Genomic DNA, 25,583 nt, shown 5'->3' with positions numbered 1-25,583 from the left:
AATGCAGAGCTTCATTAATATTTTTGTAAAATTTGACTATGTAGTGAAATGAACTGAGCCCTGAGAGATTCTTGTCTGTATTGTGTGTTTATGAATTTAGAACAGATGTTTGTGTTTTACATTCACTTTCTTATGACTCTGCTTTAAATAAAGCTTTCATAGTTTTAAGGAAGTGTCTGCTGGTGGGTGGATGTACGGTGGGGCATGTGATGAGCAGTATCTTCTGGAAAAGCTGCAGTCACATGATGTAGTGGTCTGAAAAAAAAAAACAAACATCACACACACACAAGCATTTTCAAACCCTGATGCTCTTATAAGAGCCGAATGAATGAATACAGTACAGCCCAGCACATCCACCCACTCTTTTGTTGCTAGGGTCCCATGTTTTGACAGCGCGGCTCCCTGCCTTAGAATCTAGGTTACCGGATGTGACGTCAGTGCTGTGCCTCCTCACTCGGCTGTAATCGCTTGAAGTCTGTTTAAAATTCGTGTTTTAACGCTACGGACACGTAACATAAACAAAACATCCAAAAATGTGTTCATCTTTTTTAAGAAAAACGCCCCAAATGCCATTAATTGTCTCCTTCACCGAATAATGCGCAAACAGTCTGAAGCGCATGTTCGCCAGAGATGTTTTATTTTGAAATCAATCCGAGACCTGCACAATGTGCGTTTTAACGCTATTTTACGCATTTTATATATGAAAGTGTGTCGTTAAAGTTTACTTTAGATCACATAGTGAATATTAAAGGTATATTTTCCCTAACAGACCGCGAATTTCATTTAAAATACGTCCTTCATTGCGAATGTTTATCGTTTAAATACCCCAAATCCTGTTTTAGTTTGACAGTCCGTACCGGAAGTGGGTGGAGTCACTGCTAGCTTAACGGTTGTCTAGTTGAGACGGCGGATCACGAGTGTCCTCATCTTGGAAATAATCGATAAATTAGCGGAAAACACCAGTTTGGGACAACATCTGGACACCGTGTCTGTTCTCTGCTCCCTGATGGCGCCTGCTGTTTCCACAGCTGGAGGCTTTTATCGGTGAAAAACGAAGGTGAGAGCGGTGGAAAGAGGGAAGCTAGCGGGCTAAGCTAACACTGACATGCTTTGTCGTTGGACGTTTCCTGGATGGTTTTACTGTCTCTGCGTTTTAGCAGCGTTTCAAAGCGTTTCTGGGTTTTAGGCTGAAAGATTAATGACATGAGTGTGAAGGTTTTTGGTTCATTAGAAGCTGCGAAACACGAATATCTTTGTTTTTATTCTGATTTGGTTTTGTTTGTTTCCTATTTTCGGTAAACGTAAACCGGGATGTCTCCAGTGTTTACAAACTACATTAAAGACAACAAAGAAATGGCGCATTAACTAATTAGAATGATAAATACATTTTCACAGTAATGGTAGTACTGGAAGGACGGAAACCATTTACTGGGTTCATCTGTGTTTAACAATAATTCATAGGAATATGTTTATTGTGCTGATTACTGCACCATACAAAGACCAAACTGTTCTAGACCGGTATCACACCTCACAGACTGAAGCAAAATCACTGCAAGGAGACCCAAAATGAAGACATTAGGACCCAAAACCTTCACAGAGACTCAGTGAGAAGCAAAATACACTACTCACAAAAAGTTAGGGATATTCGACTGTCAGGTGAAATTTATGGAAAATGTAAAAAGTTCATACTACGGTGATATTATATCATGAAAGTAGGGCATTTAAGTAGAAGTATGCAATGGTAAGTTCTTCATCTCAAACAATTTATTGAAACAAAAGCTAACAACAGTGGTGGGTAGTAACACAACAAAACATTTCAATGTCTCAATAACTTGTCAATTGTCAGGTGTCGTCTTGGTCTCATGATGTCAAAATGTGAACAGCATGATGAAGAGGACTGTTTAAATCTGAACCGTCATTGAACCAGAACATTTACTGGTCGATGGTCATGGATCAGACACTTGTTCTGATTTTTTTGGTGAATCATCTTGTTAGAGAACAGCATGTTATGCAATAAGTACTGAAACATTGAACAGTTGGACATGTGCATTCAAATGTTCAGAGAAGGTCAAATTAAGTTCAGCTGTAAAGGTTATAGTGCATTTTAGGTGCATTCTGAAAAAGTCAAATATCCCTAACTTTTTGTGAGTAGTGTAAGAGACTAAGACGGGGAGACTCGGGACAACCACAGAGACTCGGGACAACCACAGAGACTCGAGACAACCACAGAGAGGTCACAGGGAGACTCGGGACAACCACAGAGACTCGAGACAACTACAGAGAGGTCACAGGGAGACTCGGAACAACCACAGAGACTCGAGACAACCACAGAGAGGTCACAGGGAGACTCGGGACAACCACAGAGAGACTCGAGACTCAAAATGGCTGCAAAGTGTCTTGAAACAACCCCAAAGTAATGTAAGGCTGCTACAAAGAGACTCAAAACAATTGACCACAAGTGAATGCAAACACAAGTGCCAAAGCATTTCAGATTGTTTAGGGGTCTAAGGATTGCTCACTTGTCAAAGGGTTAGTCAGTAAATATTGAAATAATTGGTTAATCTGTCATTTATCAAGAAAAACGTGACAAACGTTTGGTTTCGGGTTCTTGGTTCTTCAGGACTTTAGGTTGACCAAAATCCAGTAATTTATGAGGTATCATGGACTCTAGGAACATTTTTGTCTGTTTTTCTGTTTCACACACTGGTTCAGAAAATGATCATTACTTCTAGCCTCAATACAACAAACAAAATACTAGTTCAGTGAAAATAATCTGTAGTTGCAGACCTAGGTGTAGGAGTTTACTGCACACTGACGTGGTTTATAGTAAATCGAGCTCAGTTTCCGTGTTGCTTTGAGAACAGGGTTTGGACACTGCAGCTGAAATGCAAAGCACCGACTGCTAAAATCCGAAGAAGTGAAAAGGAAACATCAACGTAGCAAAGAGGTTTTTATTTTCAAATGAATTTCATCACAACATACGATGCATGAGGATCTGGTTTGCCACCTCTCTGAATAACTTCCTGGGGGAAACCCTGCGTGGAACATTGTTTCTGAGAGCAAACACATAAGGAGACAGGAAATCAATGTCTCTGTGATCATATCGGGCTGCTGCTAACTCTCTTTATTGTCTGTTTTCAAGCTTTATCGAAGGCTCAGTGCTGAACAGACCAACGTGCTGAAAACACCAAACGCCTGGTCACACTCACAGTCCCGTCGCTTTGTTATCTGCTCTGATAGTTCCCATGTGCAGCTGCTTGTGTTAATTGGTGTTTAAAAACTTTGGCTCTTTTAATTGGTGCCTTATTTTCAGAGGAAGGTACTGACGAAGTGAATCAAGAGTCAGACCCTCCTGGTTGTTGTAGGTGAAGGCTAAACTGTGGCACTTCATTCATGTTTTTGTCTTTTCTGGTGTAAAGTAAACAGGAAATGTTTAATGCATCCACTGAAGAGTTGACACAAAATGAATCAGCAGCTGTTTTGATAATCAGCTAATCACTGTTGATTTTCCCAGTGAAAAATCTTCTGCTCATTTTTGAGGTGATTTGCAATATGATAATAAATTGAGTATCTTTGGATTTGAAAGCTTCACTTTAAGTTTTAGGAAACTCTGGCTGATATTTTTCCCCATTTCACACTGCTGACGGTGCTAAAAGGAGCTGATTGGGTTATTTACCCTCAGGGGTAATATCTGCAGCCAGTCCCATGACAGTCCATCCAGTAGTTCTAAAGAGGCTTCATCTTTGAGTGTCTTTCATATATTTTCAATTGTCCTGATTCGTAACAGATTTTATCGACACAGCACAGGGGGACGTCTGTTGAGGTCTAGTTTTGTCTGAACCAGCAGCATTTCATTTTGCTGCGATACGAAAGTCAAAATGCATTTAGCTGTTTCAGAATTTCAACTTTGACCTGTCTCGTCCCTTAGGTTGATCCGTCGATCCCCAGATGTGGCCTCTGCTCAGACTCCTGTTCATGAACGGCGAGGATGCTTTGACTGAGCGGCTGTGGCTCGGCCTGGAGGGATGACAGGACAGTAGCAGACATGGAGACAGGGGACACGCCGGCAGATGGAATCGCCATATTTACTTAGTGCTGAGTCTCCACATTAGATACCCTCAGGTTAAGAGGAACCTTATTTTTATATTTTTAGTCTGAGCTGTTTTGTTAGTTTTTGTGAAGCCATAGTCAGCTGTCAGCAGCAGACGCCACGATGAGCTCAGAGGGTTTTCAGTACCGAGCACTGTACGACTACAAGAAGGAGAGGGAGGAGGACATTGACCTGCATGTGGGAGACATGCTGCTGGTCAGTAAAGGGGCGCTGCTGGCTCTGGGCTGCAGCAACGGAGCCGAAGAGCGTCCGTCAGAGATCGGCTGGCTGCCGGGCTTCAACGAGACCACACAGGTAGGACAAATCTCAGAACTGAGGGTTTCCATCGGACCTGCTGTTTGATCCATGTCAGTCAGGGACATGGACCAGGTGTGAACCCCCTGAGCTCCTAAACTGCCCCCATGCACAGGCTGAACTGACATGTGAAGAAGAACAACATCGTTTGTGCACAGTTGCCTCCAAAGCTGCTGGGTTCAGGCTGCATGATGTGAGAGAACAAGTTATTACAACATCCACAACAACATTAGATGTTAGCTGCTGTGTGAACCATCTTGAGTCATCACAGTCTGTGGAAGAGCTACAGTTCAGGGGACTGTGGTTCAGGATGGTCTCACTTAGATCTGCAGACTCACCTGTGAGCGAGCTAACTGTAGCTAGCTATCTGGTGCAGATGGAGCAGGTTCTGTCCTGCCTGTGCCCAGACTGTTCAGTACCATGATGTCAGGACTGGGCAGTCCATGTGTGATTATATGGGACTCAGTTAGTTAGAAGAAAGTGCTAGACTTTACTAGACTGTCAACATGGCCCTAAAAAATGTAGCTGTGTCACGTTTAAGGAGTTTTGCTCTTGCCAAAGAAACAGTCATTCAGCCACTGGTCACTGATCATCATCCAGTGTGTGAGTCTGCAGCTGCATCGATCAGTGACTGAGCTGCTCAGTTCTGTTCCACACGAGCTGCTGCAGAAAGGACACGGCCTGGGACTCATCCTCACATTCTTATTGCAGCCAAACTGATTACTGGCCCCCAGTGATCAGTGTTGTGGCTGTAAAAAGCAGCTTTCGTCTCATACGGAGAGTTTGTGAGACTGCGGTCAGTGAATGTTTGATGTTGACTGGATACGTTTCTTAAGGAAATATTGCTAAATTTGATAATTGCATTTTCTGCTGCTCTGTCGTTAACTAGTGGATGAGCAGATGCTTCAGTGCTGGTTGAGACATTACATGTCTGTACATGTCTGACATTACATTTCTGGAAGATTTAGAGCTGAGAGTCCAGATGTTCGATTGTAGAGTCGAGGTCTGTGGCTGCAAATAATGATTATGTTGTTATGAATTCATTTGTCAACAAGCAGTTGGTTTGTTGTTTAGTCAGAACGTAGTAAAAAATGTCTCTAGTTTCCCAAAGGCCAAAGTCACGTCAACTGATACTGAGTTTCCTGTCAGGAAGCACAGAAGGAACCAGAAAATAGTCACATGGTCCGGTTTGTTACATAGACACTGTGTTAATCCCCCATAGGAGAAACTCAACCTCCGTGAAGTTGGCCCCCCACCCAACGCAAAATTTCGCAAAAATAGTCTCAATCGTTTGTGCTCCATTTGTGCTGGTTTGTGCTGTAAAAATTTTCGTTTGTGCTGTTTTGGTTTTTTAGATATAAAAGATTTATTTAAAGGTCATTCTCCGGTCACTCAGCCCCCCCACGTGCTGCAAATTTACCACAACTAGTCTCAATCGTTTGTGCTTCGTTTGTGCCGGTTTGTGCTGTAAAAATTTTCGTTTGTGCTGCTTCGGTTTTTAAAATATTAGACATTACATTTTTGGCGATGACGTTTTTCTTAGTACAGTTGAAGTAACAAGGTAAGATCCAAACGGATCCAAATTTAGTTAAGTTACCGATCGACTGTGTGTTTCCAACTTATACCAGACACAGCGGCTCACAAGAAGTGTGAACTGTAACACCAACTCCAAGGTAAATGTTTTTACTTGCTACTGTATATCATTATGTTAATAACAATAGCATGTCATACAATGTCTGCTGTATCTCTGTGCTTATACATACATAAGCTTTGTATGTGTATTATATGCATGTATGTAGACATGCACCTCATGACTCAATGAATTAAGCCAAAATTATTTTACTTGTGAAACTGAATTAAAGTGAACTATCGAACATCCATTAACACAAATAATGGACCTTTAAAAACTTAAACACTTAAAAACACTGACAGGCCATGTCTGTCTTCAAACCAAAACTGCCACACAGAGTAATACACTCCATTGAGCCTGACTTCCAGAAGAGCAGACACAGCTTCTCCAAACAGGAGTAGGAAAACAAGGGTGTGTGACATACAACAAAATACTTGAGATTAAATTTAAACAGTGCAATCAATCCTTTGTGTATAACACTGCATGTGGGCAGATTTTGTTTTTTTCTGACACTCCTGTCACTCCACTTCTCAGGTCATCATACATCTCCCAGCACAAACCAGCACAAACCAGCACAAACGATTGAGACTATTTTTGCGAAATCAATTGCGTTGGGTGGGGGGCCAACTTCACGGAGGTAGAAACTCACTGTTGTGTGCAGTGTGAGAAGGTGGCAGAGGGTGAGATGTGCTAAAATAATCATGTGTGAGCTGAACAAAGCTGAACTCTGACCTGTGAATTTCCATTCGTTTATTAATCAGGGACCATGGACCATTAACCTCATTCACTGGGCCAGACTGGGTCCACATAGGAAGACAGATGGGGGGTTTATAAAACAAATGGTGAAACAGCATGAATCTTGATCTGTTCCTGTATCATCCCTCTAACAGATGAACTCTCTCATCACTTTATCTGAGGGACTCACTCAAGCCTCCCTTTCCAGCACTTACTGAAGGTGCTTGTCCTGTGCAAATGTCTGAGAGGTCTGTTAGTCTGGGCCGTCCTGCTGACCTTTCTTCTATTGATGGCTTGACAAACCTTTTCTCTAATTAACCTCCAGCAGGTTAATTAGAGACTGTCCTTCCCTACACAGCTGGAGGGCTGCTGTTCCATCCAGACTCGGTCCACACTCAGTGGGCTGATCTGCACTGCTGTTTAGTTTCCCCAATCTCATCTTAAAATCTCACTCTTGTATAGTTTTAAAATGATTTTAGAACCTTTAGAACATGTATGTCCTGTGTATGTAAACCAGATCTGGAGTCCAGTTTTCCCACGCAGGTAAATAGCTTTCGAACATGACGTCTCACCTGTAAGAATCAGAACAGTCCTGATTGGTTCGCTCCTTGTTGCTGGTTGTAAGTTTGAAACTGGCTGCTGTTCAGACAAATGTGGTGTGACCGAGCTGTAACTCTTCACCGGCCACAGGAGAAAGGCGACTTCCCGGGGACCTACGTGGAGTTTGTCGGCAGAAAAAGGATTTCCCCGCCCACGCCGAAGCCCCGCCCACCCAGGCCACCGTCTGCAGTGTCAGCGAGGGCAGACTCCGAGTCCGAGGGTGAGTGAGACCGCATTCACACATCTGGATTATGGTTTGCACCAAACTATGGTACAGATTACGTCAGCTCTGTTGCTGAAAAATCTTTTCTTTCTTTAAAATGCTCCTGGGGATTGTATTTAAATGTGTTTCTGTACCTGCAACTCCTCAGGTATTTTGTAAGATGATTGTTGTCGATCCAACTCCGAGTCCCTAACGTTACCCGTAGAGGACTTTGTTACTGAACCAGGAGCACCTGAACTAGCAAAGAAAAAGTCAAAAAATAGGCCAAATTCTCGTTTTAATTTCAGTCTCATTAGCAGTGTGTTCTGTCCATGAGGGTGTTTGGACCCGTCATCAGCTGCTGTTGGGCCAGAAGCCTGAAATATCCTTAGGCCACATCAGCATTGTCATTATGAGCCGATAGCATGACAGCATGATAGCATTAGCACCAGCCTGTCAGAGCTGCCGGCACAGCTGCGCACATTTCTGGTTATTGTTCTAAAATATTGTGTTTTAGTCGTCCGGTTCATGTGATTTAGAAACAACTTTAACACTTTCAGTCTGAAATGACTCACACACGTCAGTTTCCTCAGCAGGAGCTTTATGTACAATAACACACACTCAGGCCCTGAATGGGCAGTCTGCACTCAAACCATGAGGAGAACAACACGTTATAGAAACGCTTCACACACACACACACACACACACACACACACAGCTGGTGTTTGGTCAGGGCTGTGGCTGCTGACTGAACAGATCTCATCTCTATTCTGCTGCCACCGACACAGGATGTGTGTATGTGATTTACTGTGTGGTGTGTGTTGATGTTATCAGCTGTGTGTGTGTGTTGGGGGGGCTGGTAGGCAGCAGCGCCCTGGTTATTACTGTTACGTTTCTGTTTCACCGAGCAGCGGTGCCTCCCTGCTTCCTGCTGCTCACAGCCTTTTAAACTAAAAGTCCTTTCAGCAGTTTGAGCTTCTCGTGTACGGGGCCGTGAAGCTGTTGCTCTCTGGACACGTTTTCTGTAAATGCAGCCATTAATCTGATGTCAGTGTCATGTCTGAGTAACTGACTCGTGTCCGATTAAAGGTGAAAACAGAAGTGAAAACCGACGTCACACTCACAGTGATAATCTGTAAATAACACCCAGCTAAACTCCTCACATGAAGCATTACTGCAGAATTCACTCTGAGCCTGTTACCTGAGAAAAACCCAGGTGCAGAACTCTGAGGAATTAGTGCAGGATCATGTAGTTTTTATTATATATATATATATATATATATATATATATATATATATATGTATTTTTTTTTAATGTTATTGTTTTGTACCTTTTATAAATATCAGTTATTTTTTCAGTATCCTGGAGGTTCCACACTCTGGGACTAATAAATGTCATGTGGCCTGTTAAGGAAAGAGTCTGGATGATGTGCACAGTGGAAAACAATGTAGGGTTCAGTTATCCTCTAAGCTGGTCAGTGTTTTTTTTAGGTTTCTACAAAGTGTAAACACATACAGAATCTCTGTGTTTATATGTTGATTGAAATGCATCTTGGGAGTTGTAGTTAATTTCTTTCCATTGGTGGTCTTGTGCTTTTGGCCTTTTTATAGAGGCAGCAGATATTTTTTTAACACAGTTCATCTTTTGTTCTGATGACTGAACCAGGACACTTTCATTCATTTCTTGTTTTATTCTTCAGGCTTCATGTTGCCAGACCTCCCAGACCAGTTCGGACCCCCGGACACGGCCCCTCCCCTCCTCAGCAGACTGATGGAGGCCATAGAGACCAAAGGTACAAATACAGACATAGCAGCTGTGAGTTTGACCCAAACATGTAAGAGGAACATGTTTCCTGACAAACACCAACCTCAGAATGAGAGTCAGATCCTGTCTTCTGGTGTACACCTGTGCAGGTTGGACAGAACCCTGTCTGCTCCTCATATCTGAAGCTGCCCTTCACACAGCTGCAGACAAAGGACTAATTAGCAGAGGCCACAGAGCTGCCTGTCTAATTTTCATTTCCACATGCAGCCACAGTGGTGGCAGAGTGGAGGTAACCACACCTTAACCCTCTGGGGTCGACGCACGCGCCGGCGCGTTTTGACGCATCATTTCCTGATAAGGCCGAAACAAACTTAAATTGCTCCGTCACTTCTGATCGTACAGATAAAAGAAGTATATCATTCAAATCTGTAAAGGGTCTAGTTTTAGTGGTATACCATCATAATAACAACAAAACTTTGTGCTTTTTTTAAATAAAGAAAGCCGACAGGGTGAGCTCTCGGACTTGTCTGTCTCTGCCATTTCTCTTCACAGACGCGTAAATAAAACAACCAGAATCTCAGCGAATACTTGGCTCATAAAAATAAGAATTATATGGCTAGAAAGCTTTAAATGTTTTCTTTTGAGTGAAACAATTCAAGTCAAAAACAAATCATCACTTTTTATTTAATCCGTATGAACGTAAGGAGAAGTACGTTTTTTCCCGTCTCACCTCATTACAGGTAATGCGGTCCCGCCTTGTACACTGTTCACTGTTCACATGTAAATAATCTCAGGTGAACCAGGTAAATATGTGCACGCCCCCGAGAAATGACACAAAATATCAAACTTTATCATAGAATTTACTCACTTTTTCGGCCCGTTTGGATGATGGCGCGTTACGCACGTGAAGCGGCGCTCCTTACATTCCTCACAGAGACAAATAGTTTAGCTTGTCCTCAGAGTAAAAACACTGATTTTAACTCAAATGAGGATCGTTTGCTCCTCATTGTGTTGTATTGTGCTGCACTAATCCGTCCCATCTACATTGACTGAAAGGCTCATTATGCCTTTGTCTGGACGTTCAGTGCGTCTTTTGTGTTCTCAGGTAAATCACATGACTATTCATCCTCAGACACACCCTCTTGCATATGGCCTTTCTGGACAAAAAGTGTCTTAGAAAATTTAAATCAGTGTATTGTTTTCTGTGAATGTGTGAACAAGATGACATTCACAGCACTCTGAAGTAAACACTTTAGCCTACAACATGCTGGTCTCCAAGGTCTTATGAACCAATGTTCTGTTTGTGTTTTATGGTCTTATTTCAGTGAGTAAAAAATTGTAGTTTTTCACTAGCCATGCATAAACACTTTTTTCTCAAAAACACAATAATGTATAAACTTGAAGCTCACATATTATTGTAGTCAATTTTGTGCTGATTACAGTGTTATCAGACTTTAGACATTAATATGTTTAAAAAACACTGAAAAAAGCACAAATGTCAGGACATGTCAGAATTTGTCCAGGCCCCAAAAACCCCCTCAGACCCCAGAGGGCTAATACCTGCTGGGGTCAGATGTTCTTATCCAGGGTTAAAGCATCTCAAACACCTGATGCCCTCACCACAATATGGCTGAGTAGCCCAATGAAGTTGTACCTGTGTAGTCCAATATTATAAATTTGCCTTAAGGGAATTTATCTGTACAGCATACAGGTCCCAGGACCAGGTCCAGACCAAATCACCAACCCATCTGTAAGCTAAAAACCTCAGCGAATCAAAATGCACCAAGGCAAGTCATGTGAGAACGTAGCCTCTGTGACTAAATACCCTGTAGAGAGAGGTCCCAGGACCAGGCCTAGACCTCAGAGCTCTCTTTGTAAACTGCTGTTATAGCTTTGTGTGGTGTTGCTGCAGGTCTGGACTGTCCCAGTGTGTATCGCAGTGTGAGCGGAGGAGGTCTGGACCCCCGGCAGCTGGCTGACACCGGTGAGGACTGTGTGCTCCTGTCAGACATGATTTTGCACACACAAGTTAAACTACAGCAGGATCTCTTCCTCGCATGAGCCTCTGTCTTTATTTGTCTCGTTATTTCGTTGGAGCTTGTGCGGACAATAAAACAATCCACAGGACAAACTGTATGTGTTAAAAATCTTACGCCCTGAAAAGCAGCTGTGATTGAAATGAGCCCTCAGCAGAATTATATATTATACACATTCATCAATCAGTACAAATACTTTTACTTTGAGTACATTTACCTATCAGGTACTTCTACTTAAGTAGGATTTTAATGGAGTATTTGTACACAGTAAACAGCTGGTTTGAGTGTTGGACAGGAACAAGAGGAAGAACCGTGCAGAGACCTGTGTCCTGGACTGAGGTGTCTTTGTTTCAGACCTGGAGCAGCTGGATCTATCCTCCCTGTGTGACGGGGTGGTCCGGTTCCTGCAGGATCTCCCGGGCCCTGTCCTCCCCTCCTTGCTGATGGGGGACATGATCCATGCAGTGCAAGGTCAGTACCCTTGCTCGTCTGGACCTGATTGGGTCTTACGTGACTTTTGCCTTTGGTGGTTTTGTGCTCACGGTTCTGTCTCCTTGTCCGCAGAGGTCCGAGACCTGGAGGACTGTGCCCAGGTGCTGCGGGAAGTGGCGAGCTCGCCGGCCTGCCCAGCCCAGTACGGCCTGACCCTGCTCAGTGTGGTCCGACACCTGGCCCGGCTGTGTCTGCACGGCTCCAGAAACCAGCTGACCCCCCGAAACCTGTCCGAGATCTTCAGTCCACTGCTGTTCAGACAGACTGCAGGGTCAGTTAGAAACCAGAGAATTTATTATGTGACAGGATACGCTAGATAGAGATTCTTGTTACATCTTCAGTCACATGTCGATGCTGATGGTGTGAGTCATGGCGCAGGAACTGGGAGTTTATTGAAAAAAAAACTGAGTTGTGTAAAAGCTTTTTTTTTTTTTTTTTTCTGCTCCGACTATTTTTGCTCCTCATGACTTTTTCTGAGAAGCTCAGGACAAAACTCCTCGACATGAACCTTTAACCTCCTGAGTCATAGAAACGTTTTATTCTGGTGTCAGCGCCCTTTAATCGGTCTGTAATGTTGTCTTTCTCTCCAGCTGTGAGTCCAGTCAGGATCCTCTGGTTCAGGTCCTGGACGTTCTGATAACCAGTGAGCTCAACATGAACCAGGCTGCACCAGGTAACACACCTGACCCACCTGACTGTGTGTAAGTGTTGCTGGAGCAGACAGGTTTTCCTGTTTGGTCTGTCACTGCCGAGAGGAGTCACGACACGGTACCAACGACATGGACTCGGATCGACAAGTACCTGAGACCTGTTGTCTGTCTTAACTCTGCCTCAGTCACTGTGGGTCCAAACTCCTCGCTCATGGTTTTCACTTCCTCTAACAGCAGCGTCACACCGGGTCACGGTCACGAGTCACAGATGTTGCTCAGTCCACGACGTCCAATGTGACGTTGGTCACGTCTTTCCTGAAGACGAGGGCAGCACCGAACTGTGAGATGAAGAATCATCATGTGATAACAGGGATTTCCTGATGTTATTGATCCATAGCTTCCTGTCTGACTTTTCAAAACCATGTTATTTTGGTCACTAATTTAATCTGGACTTTGAGTTTAATTATTCTCCTGCTGCTTCTGTGGTTCTAAGTGTAAAGTGTAAAAACAGGTCGAGCTTCTATTTGAGTCTTTCAGTTTCAGCTGTTGCTCCTCAGATCAATACCTGCAAATATTAACTACTGATTGGTTTATTGATTAATCAGTGGCTGTGTCAGTCACTCAGTTGCTGTATTGATCAGCTGATGTACTGATCAGTTAGTTGATCAGTCAGTCTGCTGCTGTATTGATCAGCTGGTTTATTGATCAGTCTGTCAGTTGCTGTATTGATCAGCTGATGTACTGATCAGTTAGTTGATCAGTCAGTCTGCTGCTGTATTGATCAGCTGGTTTATTGATCAGTCTGTCAGTTGCTGTATTGATCAGCTGATGTACTGATCAGTTAGTTGATCAGTCAGTCAGTTGCTGTATTGATCAGCTGATGTACTGATCAGTTAGTTGATCAGTCAGTCAGTTGCTGTATTGATCAGCTGATGTACTGATCAGTTAGTTGATCAGTCAGTCAGTTGCTGTATTGATCAGCTGATGTACTGATCAGTTAGTTGATCAGTCTGTCAGTTGCTGTATTGATCAGCTGATGTACTGATCAGTTAGTTGATCAGTCAGTCAGTTGCTGTATTGATCAGCTGGTTTATTGATAATTGCTCAGCCGGATCGGCAGCTGAGCGATGACATCATCCAGGCCCAGAGTGGAAGATGCAGCAGAGGAGAGAAGGGAGGGGAGGGGGGCGTTGCCTCGGTGATATCACTGCCATCGCAGGATTGGCTGGGGGCATCGGTGATGTCACACATCTCCAAGCTGCTCTCCTGAGCTTTGAACTGAGGCTGAGCGAGGGAGAGGGAGGCAGGCGCAGAGAAAGTTGCGTCGTTTGAAATCTGTAGGAACTGGAGACGACTGCAGAAACTGGATCAATGCGATTTTCAGGTTGTTGGATTCTCTGTAGACGAGTGTGAGCAGAGGTGGGAATGTGAAAAGCTCAGTCTGCAGGTGCAGGAGGAGAGATATAAAATCAGTCATCGGTGCATTGGAGTTGATCTTGGAAACTAGAGGAACAGGCAGAGGCAGAAAATAGAGCTCAGTAAGGAGGAAACTATAACCTGTGCAGTTTCCTTTTGCAATGACGTCAGTTTTTTCGAGGCAGGATGGCAGCGCTCGGCTGTGGGCAGGAGCTGATGAGCTCCAGAAAAGAAGCATCGTGTTTGGTTTCACCTCTGAAGCGTCGTGGAGGTGGATGACCGTTTAGAGGCTGGCATGGAGCGAGAGGAGGGAGGGCGGGCCGAAGCTGAGCCAGGGAGAGGACGGGAGAAGATCCTCTGCTACATTAATATGCAGAGTCCAGGTAGGAGGCCAGACCTGGAGCTGGTAGAGCGGACCGACACCTGGCACTGATAACATGGCCGGCTGCTAATTTTCCCTGAGCCGTTGTGTAACATGGTGCTCTTATTAGATTTTTCTTCACTCCGTCGTGGTTTTAAACCTTAAACTCACGTTGAGATCTTGGTGTGTTAAGCTGAAGATGAAGGTAAATGTTTGCAGAGCAGGGTGTTATGGGTCAGTCAGTCCCAGAGGAGCCGATGCTCATTCCTCCCAAATCTGAGCAACACGTTATGCTGCTCTGTTCATTCAGCTCCTACCAGGGAGATATTTTCTTTCATTTCAGCATCGCATTCCCACGACTGATTTTACAACAGAGGGGACCAGATTCCTCTTTGTGGCCTTAAAGTCTGCTCTCCTGGGATGTTGACAAATCGGAATTAGTTTGTTTACACAGTCACTGAGGTGAAACTGGTTCCTGTAAAACAGACACACAGCAACATGTCTGAGACTAACACCAATGAACGTGGTGTCCTCAGCTCTAACACCCATGTCACCTTCAACAACTCTATTTTATTGAGACCACACGTGAGGCGGTTTGCTGCAGTGACGAATGAGGAAACTCTATTGTCCGTATTGGTGTGTTTTGGAATCGGTTTTAACAAGGTCACGGTTAGAAACACAACTTCCAGTAAGGACAGTTCACAGTGAGCCTTCGTCACGGTGAGGGTATTCACATACAGTCACACCCCAGCTTACGTCAGGAACTGGTTCCATAAGTCAATTTGATGTACCCCTACCTAACAAGACCTGACAGTGGTGCACACAGTATTTTCAATTTTTTTTTCTTATTCTAAACTGTGTTTTAGCATCACTACATTTTTGTCAGTTCCTCTTACATCCTGAACTGTGATTTGCACAGGGTATGGCTGAGCATGACAGAGCTGAGAACAGCTTTTTTTTTTTTTTTTTTTTTTACCTGGTTAATAGGTAAACCAGGCAAACCTCCAGAGAGATGGTGTGGAGAAATAACTTTCACTGTCTGTTTCAGCTTTGCCTCCTAAACCGGTCAAGTCGTCGGCTCCAGCAGCTTCCAGCAGCTTCAACAACAGCATGGCTCTGCAGGACGCCGAGTGGTACTGGGGAGACATTTCCAGGTGACACACACAGACCACGTCTGGTCGTGCTTCATGTATTTGTTTAAACATAGAGTATAACTGCTATAGTCTATACGTGTATACAGTTTAAACAGATGGAACCTTTGTGTCTTCTGCTGTTGAAGACTCGCTGCAGCATATTGGTTTATTTTATATATTGTACAGTGCATGAGCCTGTTTATAGCACTGCCCGTCAACAGGTGGGCCATGGAATACACACTAAACAGTACAAGACACAAACAAAACCCAGTTTACAAAGGCTGGTGTACTACAGTCACAGTCCAGTTTAGGTAGCGTGGGTGAAGAACTGATGATTTTACAGTGTGTGTGTGTCTTTATGCGTGTGTGTGTGTGTGTGTGTGTGTGTGTGTGTGTGTGTGTGTAGAGAGGAGGTGAACGAAAAGCTGAGAGACACAGCTGATGGTACTTTCCTGGTCCGAGACGCCTCCACTAAGATGCACGGAGATTACACCCTGACTCTGAGGTAAACCGCTCGTGTCAGATCCTCACCTACATGTTCTCACCGTGGTTTCAGGTCTGAACACAAACTGAGTTACAGCAGTCCGATGCGTCTTCCTCCTCTGATCCGTCAAGCTCCACTGCTGTCCACAAGCTGTTCAGGGGAAGGGCTGAAAACAAGCATACATATAGCAAATCTATTCATTTAGTGACGGTAACATCATTTCTGCTGCACGTGTTTTCAGGGTCTCTAAACCAGTGGTTGAGCTGAACTTAAGACCAGCCAGGGAGCTTTGATTTGGTTATTAAACATTTTAGTCTGAGTTCTGTTTGAGATCTTTGAGAGCAGAAATATACTTTTCATCGCAAAGGAAAACTTTCCTGTTGTTCAGCAACAGGTTCAATGTTTTGTCCAGGCTGTGGTTTAAAGGCTGTGTTTTCTATGACCACCTGCAGGAAAGGAGGCAACAACAAACTGATCAAGATCTTCCATCGGGAAGGGAAGTACGGCTTCTCCGACCCTTTGACCTTCAGCTCGGTGGTGGAGCTGATCAACCACTATCGCCATGAGTCTCTGGCCCAGTACAACCCCAAACTGGACGTCAAGCTGCTCTACCCGGTCTCCAAACACCAACAGGTCTGTTACGCTGCTACCTGCTGCTTCTGGCTCCCAGAATGCCGCTTTGTCTGACCGCACAACTGTTATATTGTTGTCCAGGACCAGGTGGTGAAGGAGGACAGTATCGAAGCTGTGGGGAAGAAGCTGCACGAGTATCACCTGCAGTACCAGGAGAAGAACCGAGAGTACGACAGACTGTACGAAGAGCACACCAGAACCTCACAGGTACGCCACGGTGCACTGGAGTCAGACACAGCATGGGACTGTGTGTTCTCTGGGTCATTTCACTTCATATTTCCTCACATAAAACTGAGGGGACATTTACCTGAAGTAAATAAATATTATATGAATTATTGTATAATAAAATCATGTCAAAATCACTTTGAGTCTGAAAAAACAGCATCTGGAAATCGACTGAGGCTGCTCTGCAGCGTTAACAGGCCTAAAGCAGCCGTGAGCTCTGAGGATTTTCAGGCCACAAGGTGGCGCCTCCATCTCTCCACCGATCACAGCAGCATGCTGGGAAATGTATCACAGAGGCAGGAGGCAGTTGTAACAAAGACTTTTACTTTAATGACTCTTTATTGGCGGATCAAATTGTGATCAAAGATACATTTTCCAAGTCGTTGCTGTCACAGCTTGTGATACCGTCTGTGTGCTGATTATTTATCATATTCAATTCAGTTTATTTGTATAGCGCCAAATCACAATACAAATCATCTCAAGGCACTTTACAAAACAAAAAACCCAACAAATCCCTTATGAGCAGCACCTGGCGACAGTGGAGAGGTGTCTTTTAGCATCAGTTATCAAGAGACCAGCTAATACATTTTAACCAATTGTATATCCTGACGTCTGTTTTCACTTTCTCTCCTCATCCCTCAACTCATCCCGTTTGTTTCCTCTTCTCCATCTTTCTTCATCGTCCTCTGTCATCACCTGCTCTTTCTCCTCCTCCTCTTCATCCCTGCAGGAGATCCAGATGAAGCGAACGGCCATCGAGGCGTTCAACGAGACCATAAAGATCTTCGAGGAGCAGTGTCAGACCCAGGAGCGCTTCAGTAAAGAGTACATCGAGAAGTTTCGCCGAGAGGGCAATGACAAGGAGATCCAGAGGTAGGCTGTTACCATGGCTACGGGCACTTCTACACACAGCACATATATTAAACAGAGGAGGCCTGGTTGCCATGGCACCAGAGCCTGCAGGATGAAACCACCTGCTGCTAAATGTAGTTGGAAAGGAACAACTACGTTACAGGGTGCAGCAAAAACCTGATGTCATTCATTTCAGTGGGGGTTAAAAGGCTGTTGCTCCTTCCTGTTTACAGTGGAAAGTTTCAGCTCTTGGACCTGGACCTGTCAGAATCTGTGCGTTAATGAGACCAAATCACATCCAGACAGTAACAGCAGCAATGAATGTGGCAAATATGTTTTTAAAAATACCATCAACAGAAAACTTCATGAAATTCATCATTAAATTAAAGCACTTCCTCTGCAGCAGAGGCCAAACAGAATCAGAGCGAACAAAACTGACTCCAGAGCAGACCAGACTCATGGATGATCTGGGTCTGGTGTTAGTGACAGACTTTAAAGCAAGAGAAGCACCTAAACATCCGGTCATGTGATTAATCTTTCCTGTTCACAGTGACCAGAACACACATGTGCAGAACCGTTTTTACTGTTTTAAAGTCCAAAACGCTGGTAAATGAAAATCCTTTGGTTTTCTCCTTGTTGAAGGATCATGGAGAACTACGACAAGCTGAAGTCTCGGATCAGTGAGATCGTGGACAGCAAGCGTCACCTGGAGGTGGATCTGAAGAAACAGGCCGCCGACTACAGAGAGATCGACAAGAAGATGAACAGCATCAAACCAGACCTGATCCAGCTCCGCAAGACCAGGGACCAGTACCTCATGTACGTCACACCCAGACACACACAGGCCAGATTCAATCTGATCGTTCACCAGCTTCTTATAACAACTTGTGCGTGTCTGTCTGTCTGTGTGTGTTTCTCAGGTGGCTGACCCAGAAGGGGGTCCGTCAGAGGAAACTGAACGAGTGGCTCGGTCTGAAGAACGAGACCACAGAGGAGTGAGTCTGAATAAAACTTTACTTAAAGTTAGAAAACTCTTCTCTCTGTTGACACACAGGAAACACACTGTGACTACAGAGGCTGCGTCCACATCCCAGAATTTACCGTCCTGCTGTTCCCATCAGACCTGCTGTTTGATCCATGTCTGTCAGGGACATGGACCAGGTGTGAACCCCCTGAGCTCCTAAACTGCCCCCATGCACAGACTGAACTGACATGTGAAGAACAACAACATCATTTGTGCCCAGTTTCCTCCAAAGCTGCTGGGTTGCCATATGTTCCTTCCAGTTTGCCTCCATCAGAAGCTTCTCCATAAATGTCCAACCAATGTGAAGCGTCCTGGTCTCTCCACTGCCCCCCCTCCTCCATGTTGATGTTTCCCACACTGAACGATGACGACAGGCGACATGTGCAGAGGAGGGAGACGTTAAAACGACCACATGGATTCTGGTCTGACCGTCCTGACGGAGCTCGCACACTCACACATCGGACAGGAATCAGATCTAGGACCACATATGCAGGTGGACCAGATCTGATCTGAGACCAGCTGGTTTGGTCTGTTTGGAACATCAGGTCTGAGGAGGATCAGCTGGGATGTGGATGCACTATGTTTTTTTTTTTTTTTGTTTGTTTGTTTTTTTTGCCTTTAGTGTTTCTGTTTGACAGCTGCTGTGACTCTGTTCAACATGTGGTCTCTGTGTCCTCCCTCAGTGAGTACAGCATGGTGGAGGATGAGGAGGACCTTCCTCACCACGACGAGCGTCTGTGGCGTCTAGGAAACATCAACCGCAGTCAGGCCGAGTCTCTGCTCCGTGGGAAGAGAGATGGGACCTTCCTGGTCCGGGACAGCAGCAAACCCGGCTGCTACGCCTGCTCCGTGGTGTACGTCTCACCGCTTTACCTGTTTCCCTGCTCACCTGTCTCTGTTTTCATGTTTTGTCCAGTTTGACTGAATTCAGGAGCCGATGAAAATGTCTGTTTGCTGCTGCTTGTACATTCACTTGTTCTTCATGATCCTGTGCTCTGTGTTTCTCTCAGGGTGGACGGAGAGGTGAAGCACTGTGTCATCAACAAGACGAGCACCGGTTACGGTTTTGCGGAGCCCTACAACCTGTATGGCTCTCTGAAGGAGCTGGTTCTGCACTACCAGCACACCTCGCTGGTCCAACACAACGACTCGCTCAACGTCACGCTGGCCTTCCCCGTCTACAGCCAGCAGAGGCGGTGACCTGCCCGCTCCCTCACGGTAGCAGAACCGAGCCAGTCAGTCCAAAATGTTTCGCCAAACTCCAGGGAAAAAAGTCACCACGTCCTGTCTTTCTCCACAGGGAGCATCAGTCCCCGAATGAACAGTGTCCCTGACCCATCTGCACCTTCTCTAACCTTTATAGAAACACTCATGTCTCCAATACGGCGACTCCGACATTCAGAGGCGTCACCTCCGTGACACTACGTGCAGCGAACTTTCTCCTTTTCCTTTTCCTTCTCTGCTCCAGCAGTTGGTTTTGTGGTTCCATCGTTTTGAGACCAGATTTGTTTGTTTACGATGACGCAGCTTAAAAAAAAAAAAAAAAAAAAAAAACTAGTGCAGTGAGTCGACTCAAATCTGACTCCAACCATCATTTGGTGCCGAACATCAACACCATCTCCTGTTCTCGGACAGAGAAACGCTTCAGGTCGTGATCACATGGGAACTTGTTCCTGTTTGTTTTTTCTGACAGATTTGAGAGTCACTACAGCAGAAACTCCCAAAGACTTTCTGAGGATTTCCTGAATTTCTTCTCATTTAAAGTAACATGATGAGTTTATCACTAACATACATGTTCATGTAGATCTGAAGATGAGCTGCAGATACCAACATCTGATCTCTGCACTGAAACAAATGATCAGTGTTCAGACCCAGAGTCAGAGACCAGAACTGCTGTGCTGCTTTCAGTCTGATTTTTAATCCCGTTTCCTCTGGAGCTTTGTCTGATGAGGTTCTCGGTTCACATTTGAGGTTTGATGTGCAGATCTTCTTCTTCATCATGCAGGCTTTAACAGATCTGTTCCTGCTGCGTCTCCACCTTCTTCCTTTCTCTGAAGCTTTGATGACTAGATGCTGACCAGTCCTGACAGCTTCTCAGTCCTCACTTTACAAAGATGGCCAGAGTCTGTCCTGGTGCCTCGTGATGGTTATTTTCATCTTCTGAAGAAAGTGCAGAAGTCTGTCTGTGGAGCAGTGTCAGGGTCCAGTGCTGGAGCTGGAACGGGATGGTTTCATTTGGTACCAGCTGGGTTTAGTTGCTGTTGTGGTTCAAAAGACGGGAGACGGTTTAGGTTTGTTCAGGAACGTGTCCCATGTGATCACGACCTCTGTCCAGCATGTTCCTGTGTGATTCCCCAGTTTGTCTGTGGAGAAACGACTGAACTGTCAGAGCTGGTCTGCTTTAAAAGGACGGACTCTTCCTTTAATCCGGACACACTGGACCGGACTCTGGAACTACAGCTCTGGACTGATAATGATGATGATGATGTCGGATACAAAATGGAGGACAGTCCACAGAGAGACTTCCTTGGAAACACTGTGACTGTTTAAATGGCAGTGAATCAAACAAGCTGCGTTTCATGTCAGGGTCAGGCTGCTGTTTCTCAGCTCGCCTCAGAGTGCTTTGGGTTTTTGTAGTGTGGACGATTCTTCTCTTTCAGAACAGACCAGAGATCTAAAGAACATCAGGAGGCCTGAGAACCTGAGCTCAGTTTTATGGACACACACTGAGCTTCACTGATGGAACATGATGAAACTGACTCCTGCTGATTTGATCTTTAATCTTCCTGAGAAACCAGGTACAGGAGCTGAAAGTGTCACTCACCTGAGAACGTCCTCAGCTCTGAAGTTTCTTCATGTTTCAGTCCGTTTGGGAATGAGAGCAGGTTCTAGACAGTTTGGAAAAGTCCTGATTTTCAGGTTTATGTTTTTTCCTTTTTGAGTATTGTCTGTAGCAGCTGGTAGATTCTGTGATGCAGAAACACTTTTAATTTGAAGCAAACTGCTGAACACACAGAAACAAGAAGTCAGCCAAGGCTCATTGTTTAAAAGACTGTTGAATAGAACCGACGGCCTTTCTCCTGAAATCATCAAACATCTTTTCTCCTCTTGTTTAATCATCCTCAGAATCAGATGAATGTCCCTCCAGACTTTCCTTCAGTTCTTCCCACTGTTCGTTCATTTCTTATTAAAGCTTAGAGTCACAGCGATGTGACATATTACAGCCTCAGTTTGTCACATCACAAGCCAAGATGTTCTTTGGTCTTCAGGATGTTCAGAGATCTCGTCCTTACAGGCTGAAAACAAAAGAGATTTTTTAAGTCTGAAGACGCAGCGTGGTGGTCACTGTGTTCTTTCTGAAATGTTTGATTAGTTTCAGCAGCATTTAGGTTTGATCAATAAAGTTTTAACGATGCAGCGTCTGTGGTCCATAAATATTTCCTTCCAAGCAGTGTCCTCTCATTTTGGCTGGAAGTGCCCTGGAGTTTTAAGACCATCGTCGCCCTCAGGAGCCGATGTCGCTGCTGTCAGATGATGGGAGTCCCCCTAAGGTCCATCCTGGGACGTCCCTCATGGACTGAGCCTGTGATCTTTCCAAAGCCAATGTCAGAAACAGTTTCTCTGTATTTTGTAAGTGCATAAGTAAATACCCGACTTTCCCTTTGGGAGTTAATGGTTTATCTCGTCACAGTAAATGAAAACTAGGATCTGCATAGAGACAAATAAGAAAGTGATTATTTTTGGGTTGTGTGCATTGACTAGAAGTTAGTGGTGTTTTAGTGGGTTGTGTGAAAAGTCTTATGGACAGTTGAGTCGTTTCTTGTTTCACATTTAGCAGGGACCCCAAACATCCAGGCTTCCTTCCAACCTTAAGGGAACCACAAAGGACCAGTAATGGATTTAAGGACAAGGCTCAGTGTAGAATATTTCATCCCACACCTGCTGATCATTTTGCTCACTGTATTTCTTACAGGTTGGTAGAAACAGAAAAGCTTGTGGGTCTGGTGGGTCTGGTGGGTGGACCAACACCCTGACCTGTGATGTTCTGAACTCTTCATGTATGTGAATGTGGAGGCCAAGAAGTAGTGATGGATCATGAGCATCATTAAACTCAGTCCTTCAGTCTTTAATATGTGTGAGATGAGACCATGGGTTTAACACTATGTAGATTATTATTAAACATTATTATTAGACATTATTTACTGACAGCGTTCTGTGGCTCCATGTTCTCTTCCTAACTCAGAGAAAGGGGGTCAGGTCAGCGACGTTCCACCTGAAAACATCCGAGCCTGTCCTGATGTTGCATCTCTGGCAAGTGAAAATAATGTTTGGTGGTTTATGTTTCCATGTCAGTTTTGTTGGAAGCCATATTTATTTTCCCTGTTTATTATTGGAGGTGTCTAATGTGCTGCTGGTTTGATTCCTGCCGCCTTACAAAGACCCACAGGGGGACCAAGGGTCGCTGTTGTTGGATTCACAGTAGAATTCTTGTCCTGTGGTTTAAACATAAGTACGTTTGAGAAAGATCAGGTCTGTATGTTCTTTGTGTGTCTAATAGCAAGAAGAGATGAATCAATAAATGTTTATTGATGAATATTGATCTCAGGCGAGATGCTGATCACGCTGTCGGATCATTGGTGTCTGAGTAAAAGTCTCCCTGAAGCTCAAACTGCACAGCTTTTAGATCAAAGCTTTGTCGTTTTCCTCTTCCTGTGACTGTGACTGTTATTTTTCCCAGCCAGAGAAAACTGTTCTTTAAAATAAACACACAAATAAATGGAAGCATTTTATTAGCAAGAATTGATTATTGGTTATTGATTAATGATTCAGATGATTCAGACGTTGAAATGATGAAAACATTTGATCACAACAGCCTTAAATGAGTTAAATGAGTACGATGGAAATATCAGATACATTTTAAAGGAAAACATATAGAAGTTTATCAGCTTGTAATAAATGAAGTGATTGATGCAGTAATACATGAAGCCACTTTCCCTCCTCTAGCTGGACATAGATAAGTCTATAGCCTGATTACTTAGACAAGGACTAATTTTACTGCCGACATCAGCACCAACTACTGTCAGGTCGACCTCTGCAGTAAAATCTTTGTCCTTTTGTTGTGGTGTCCGTCTATGTGATTTTCTACCTGGTTGTGATATGACAACAAAGTGGAAAAGGACAAGACTGATGCAGGTAACCCAACTTATGACAGAGGACCAGAACCCTTCCTCCCATCTTAGCTCACACATTTGCAGCAGCCCGTCCACTGACACCTGTTTCCCTCTAAAAACCACCTTTAAATGTCCACACTCATGTGCGTCACCAGTCCAGCCTCTCAGTACAATGTTTACAGTACTTTGTCTGAGTCCAAAGAATGTCAGCAAAACTGCATCAGGTCTATGGTGGCAGTCAAATATCGGCGCTGCCTGTGAACTGAAGTACAAAACATCTGTGGCGTTGTCCTTGGCACAGTTATCAATGGTCACTGAGTTGTTGTGGAAAGCCAACATGTAAATGTCATGTCCATCACCCCCAACCAGATAATCCCCCCCAGTGGACACCAACACGTCGTTGCCGTCTGAGCCTTGCAGGAGAGAACTTTCATACCCAGACACCAGGATATCAGAGTAGATGGTGCCAATAACGGTCTCCACATCCTTCAACACGTCCCCCTCAGCATCAGCATAACGGCCTTGTCCCGTCAGCAGGTTCACGTAAACCCCTTTACCCTTGTCATGATCACCCCGGTACAGAACGGTGTCCCTGCCAGGGCCTCCATCCACTAGATCTGCCCCTGGTCCAGGAATGAAGACGTCACTGCCAGAGTTTCCCATCATCGTGTCATTTCCATCCTCGCCATAAAGGGTGTCGTCTCCAATGCCACCAATCAGGATGTCCGCTCCACTTCCTCCAATCAGTGTATCGGCTCCTTCGCCTCCTTCCAAGGCGTCATCCTTCTCCCCACCAATTAGAGCGTTATCTTGATCATTTCCTAGTATATTGTTGGACTGGGACTGACAGCCTTGGACTGTGTGGACCTTTGACAGATTTCTCTGAGAGCTGAGGTCCATACGGCAGTCAACCTGTGGTTGTTTCAGAATCACTTTAAAAGCTTCGATCTGAAAGAAAGGAGCATTTCCAGTGGAGTTTAGTGAGTTCAGTTTGAACAGGACTCCGTCAGAGCTCTGGAATTCCAGGTGCTGATGTTGGTAACTTCTCTTGTAGTTTAGCAGACTGAGCTTGAATTGTTCCCCTTTTGACGTGATGGTCACTTCTACATCTGCTGTTGACGGTGAGTCCAGTGTGACTTTGCCTCCATCGATGAAATCCATGTCAACCAACAGTGTGTCAGTGTTCAGATCTTCTGCAAAGTTGTCGATTATTGTGTTGTTCCCATATCCAGGTTTGATTATGTAGGTGTCTTTCCCTTCACCTCCAAACATCAGGGCGCCCTCAGTGTACGGATCAAGCAAATTGTCCTTGCTGTTACCAACCATGATGTCAAAACCAGAGGAGCCATACATTTCTTTCACCGTGTCAGCTTCACTCATCTCCATCACTTTGCCTCGGAGGCCACACAAACGTCTTTCGTCTGAATTCTTGTTCCTGTACACGTAGCACCTGAACAGTCCATTATTAATTGATGGTTGAGAAAGTGGTTCTGGTTCCTGGTTCCTATAATCCACAGTTATTGGGAATATTAAATGCTCAGTACAGCTGTTGGGGCTGGACATCAGTCCAGCTGTTATTCCATCACTGGTCTTGATCTGTAGGTGCTGATAATTCTTTGAAACAAACCAGTTCTCTAAAATAATATTTCTTCTGCCATTTACAAAAATGATGATGTTCTGTCGTTCGCACGTCGATGTTATTTGCTGATATGGTCCTCTCAGGAAGAGGAGGTCCACGACCTGATCTGGTGATTGATTGTTGATGGTTT

General features: G+C 44.5%; 1 protein-coding gene across 2 annotated transcripts; it reads left to right on the top strand.

Annotated features, from left to right (window-relative positions):
- Nucleotides 1-868: 868 nt before the first annotated feature.
- On the top strand, nucleotides 869-22,060 carry LOC113138947 (phosphatidylinositol 3-kinase regulatory subunit alpha-like). 2 transcript variants are annotated; one of them, XM_026321840.1, is made up of 18 exons: nucleotides 869-1,057; nucleotides 3,929-4,405; nucleotides 7,461-7,590; nucleotides 9,273-9,365; nucleotides 11,250-11,321; nucleotides 11,728-11,844; nucleotides 11,938-12,136; nucleotides 12,456-12,538; nucleotides 15,341-15,446; nucleotides 15,832-15,930; nucleotides 16,362-16,542; nucleotides 16,624-16,749; nucleotides 17,498-17,640; nucleotides 18,262-18,438; nucleotides 18,540-18,614; nucleotides 19,327-19,497; nucleotides 19,654-19,861; nucleotides 19,944-22,060. In XM_026321840.1, exons 2-17 carry the CDS (start codon nucleotides 4,214-4,216, stop codon nucleotides 19,841-19,843), a joined length of 2,154 nt encoding a protein of 717 aa, XP_026177625.1. In that variant the 5' UTR covers nucleotides 869-1,057; nucleotides 3,929-4,213; the 3' UTR covers nucleotides 19,844-19,861; nucleotides 19,944-22,060. The 2 variants fall into 2 exon arrangements, with proteins under 2 accessions (XP_026177625.1, XP_026177624.1); XM_026321839.1 differs by having other exon boundaries at nucleotides 19,654-22,060.
- The last annotated feature ends 3,523 nt before the right edge of the window (nucleotides 22,061-25,583 follow it).

The sequence above is a fragment of the Mastacembelus armatus genome, chromosome 9 (genome assembly GCF_900324485.2).
Source record: "Mastacembelus armatus chromosome 9, fMasArm1.2, whole genome shotgun sequence".
Taxonomy (NCBI): domain Eukaryota; kingdom Metazoa; phylum Chordata; class Actinopteri; order Synbranchiformes; family Mastacembelidae; genus Mastacembelus; species Mastacembelus armatus.
Note: the sequence above shows the minus strand (reverse complement) of the source record. Positions and strands in the feature narration are given on the sequence as shown.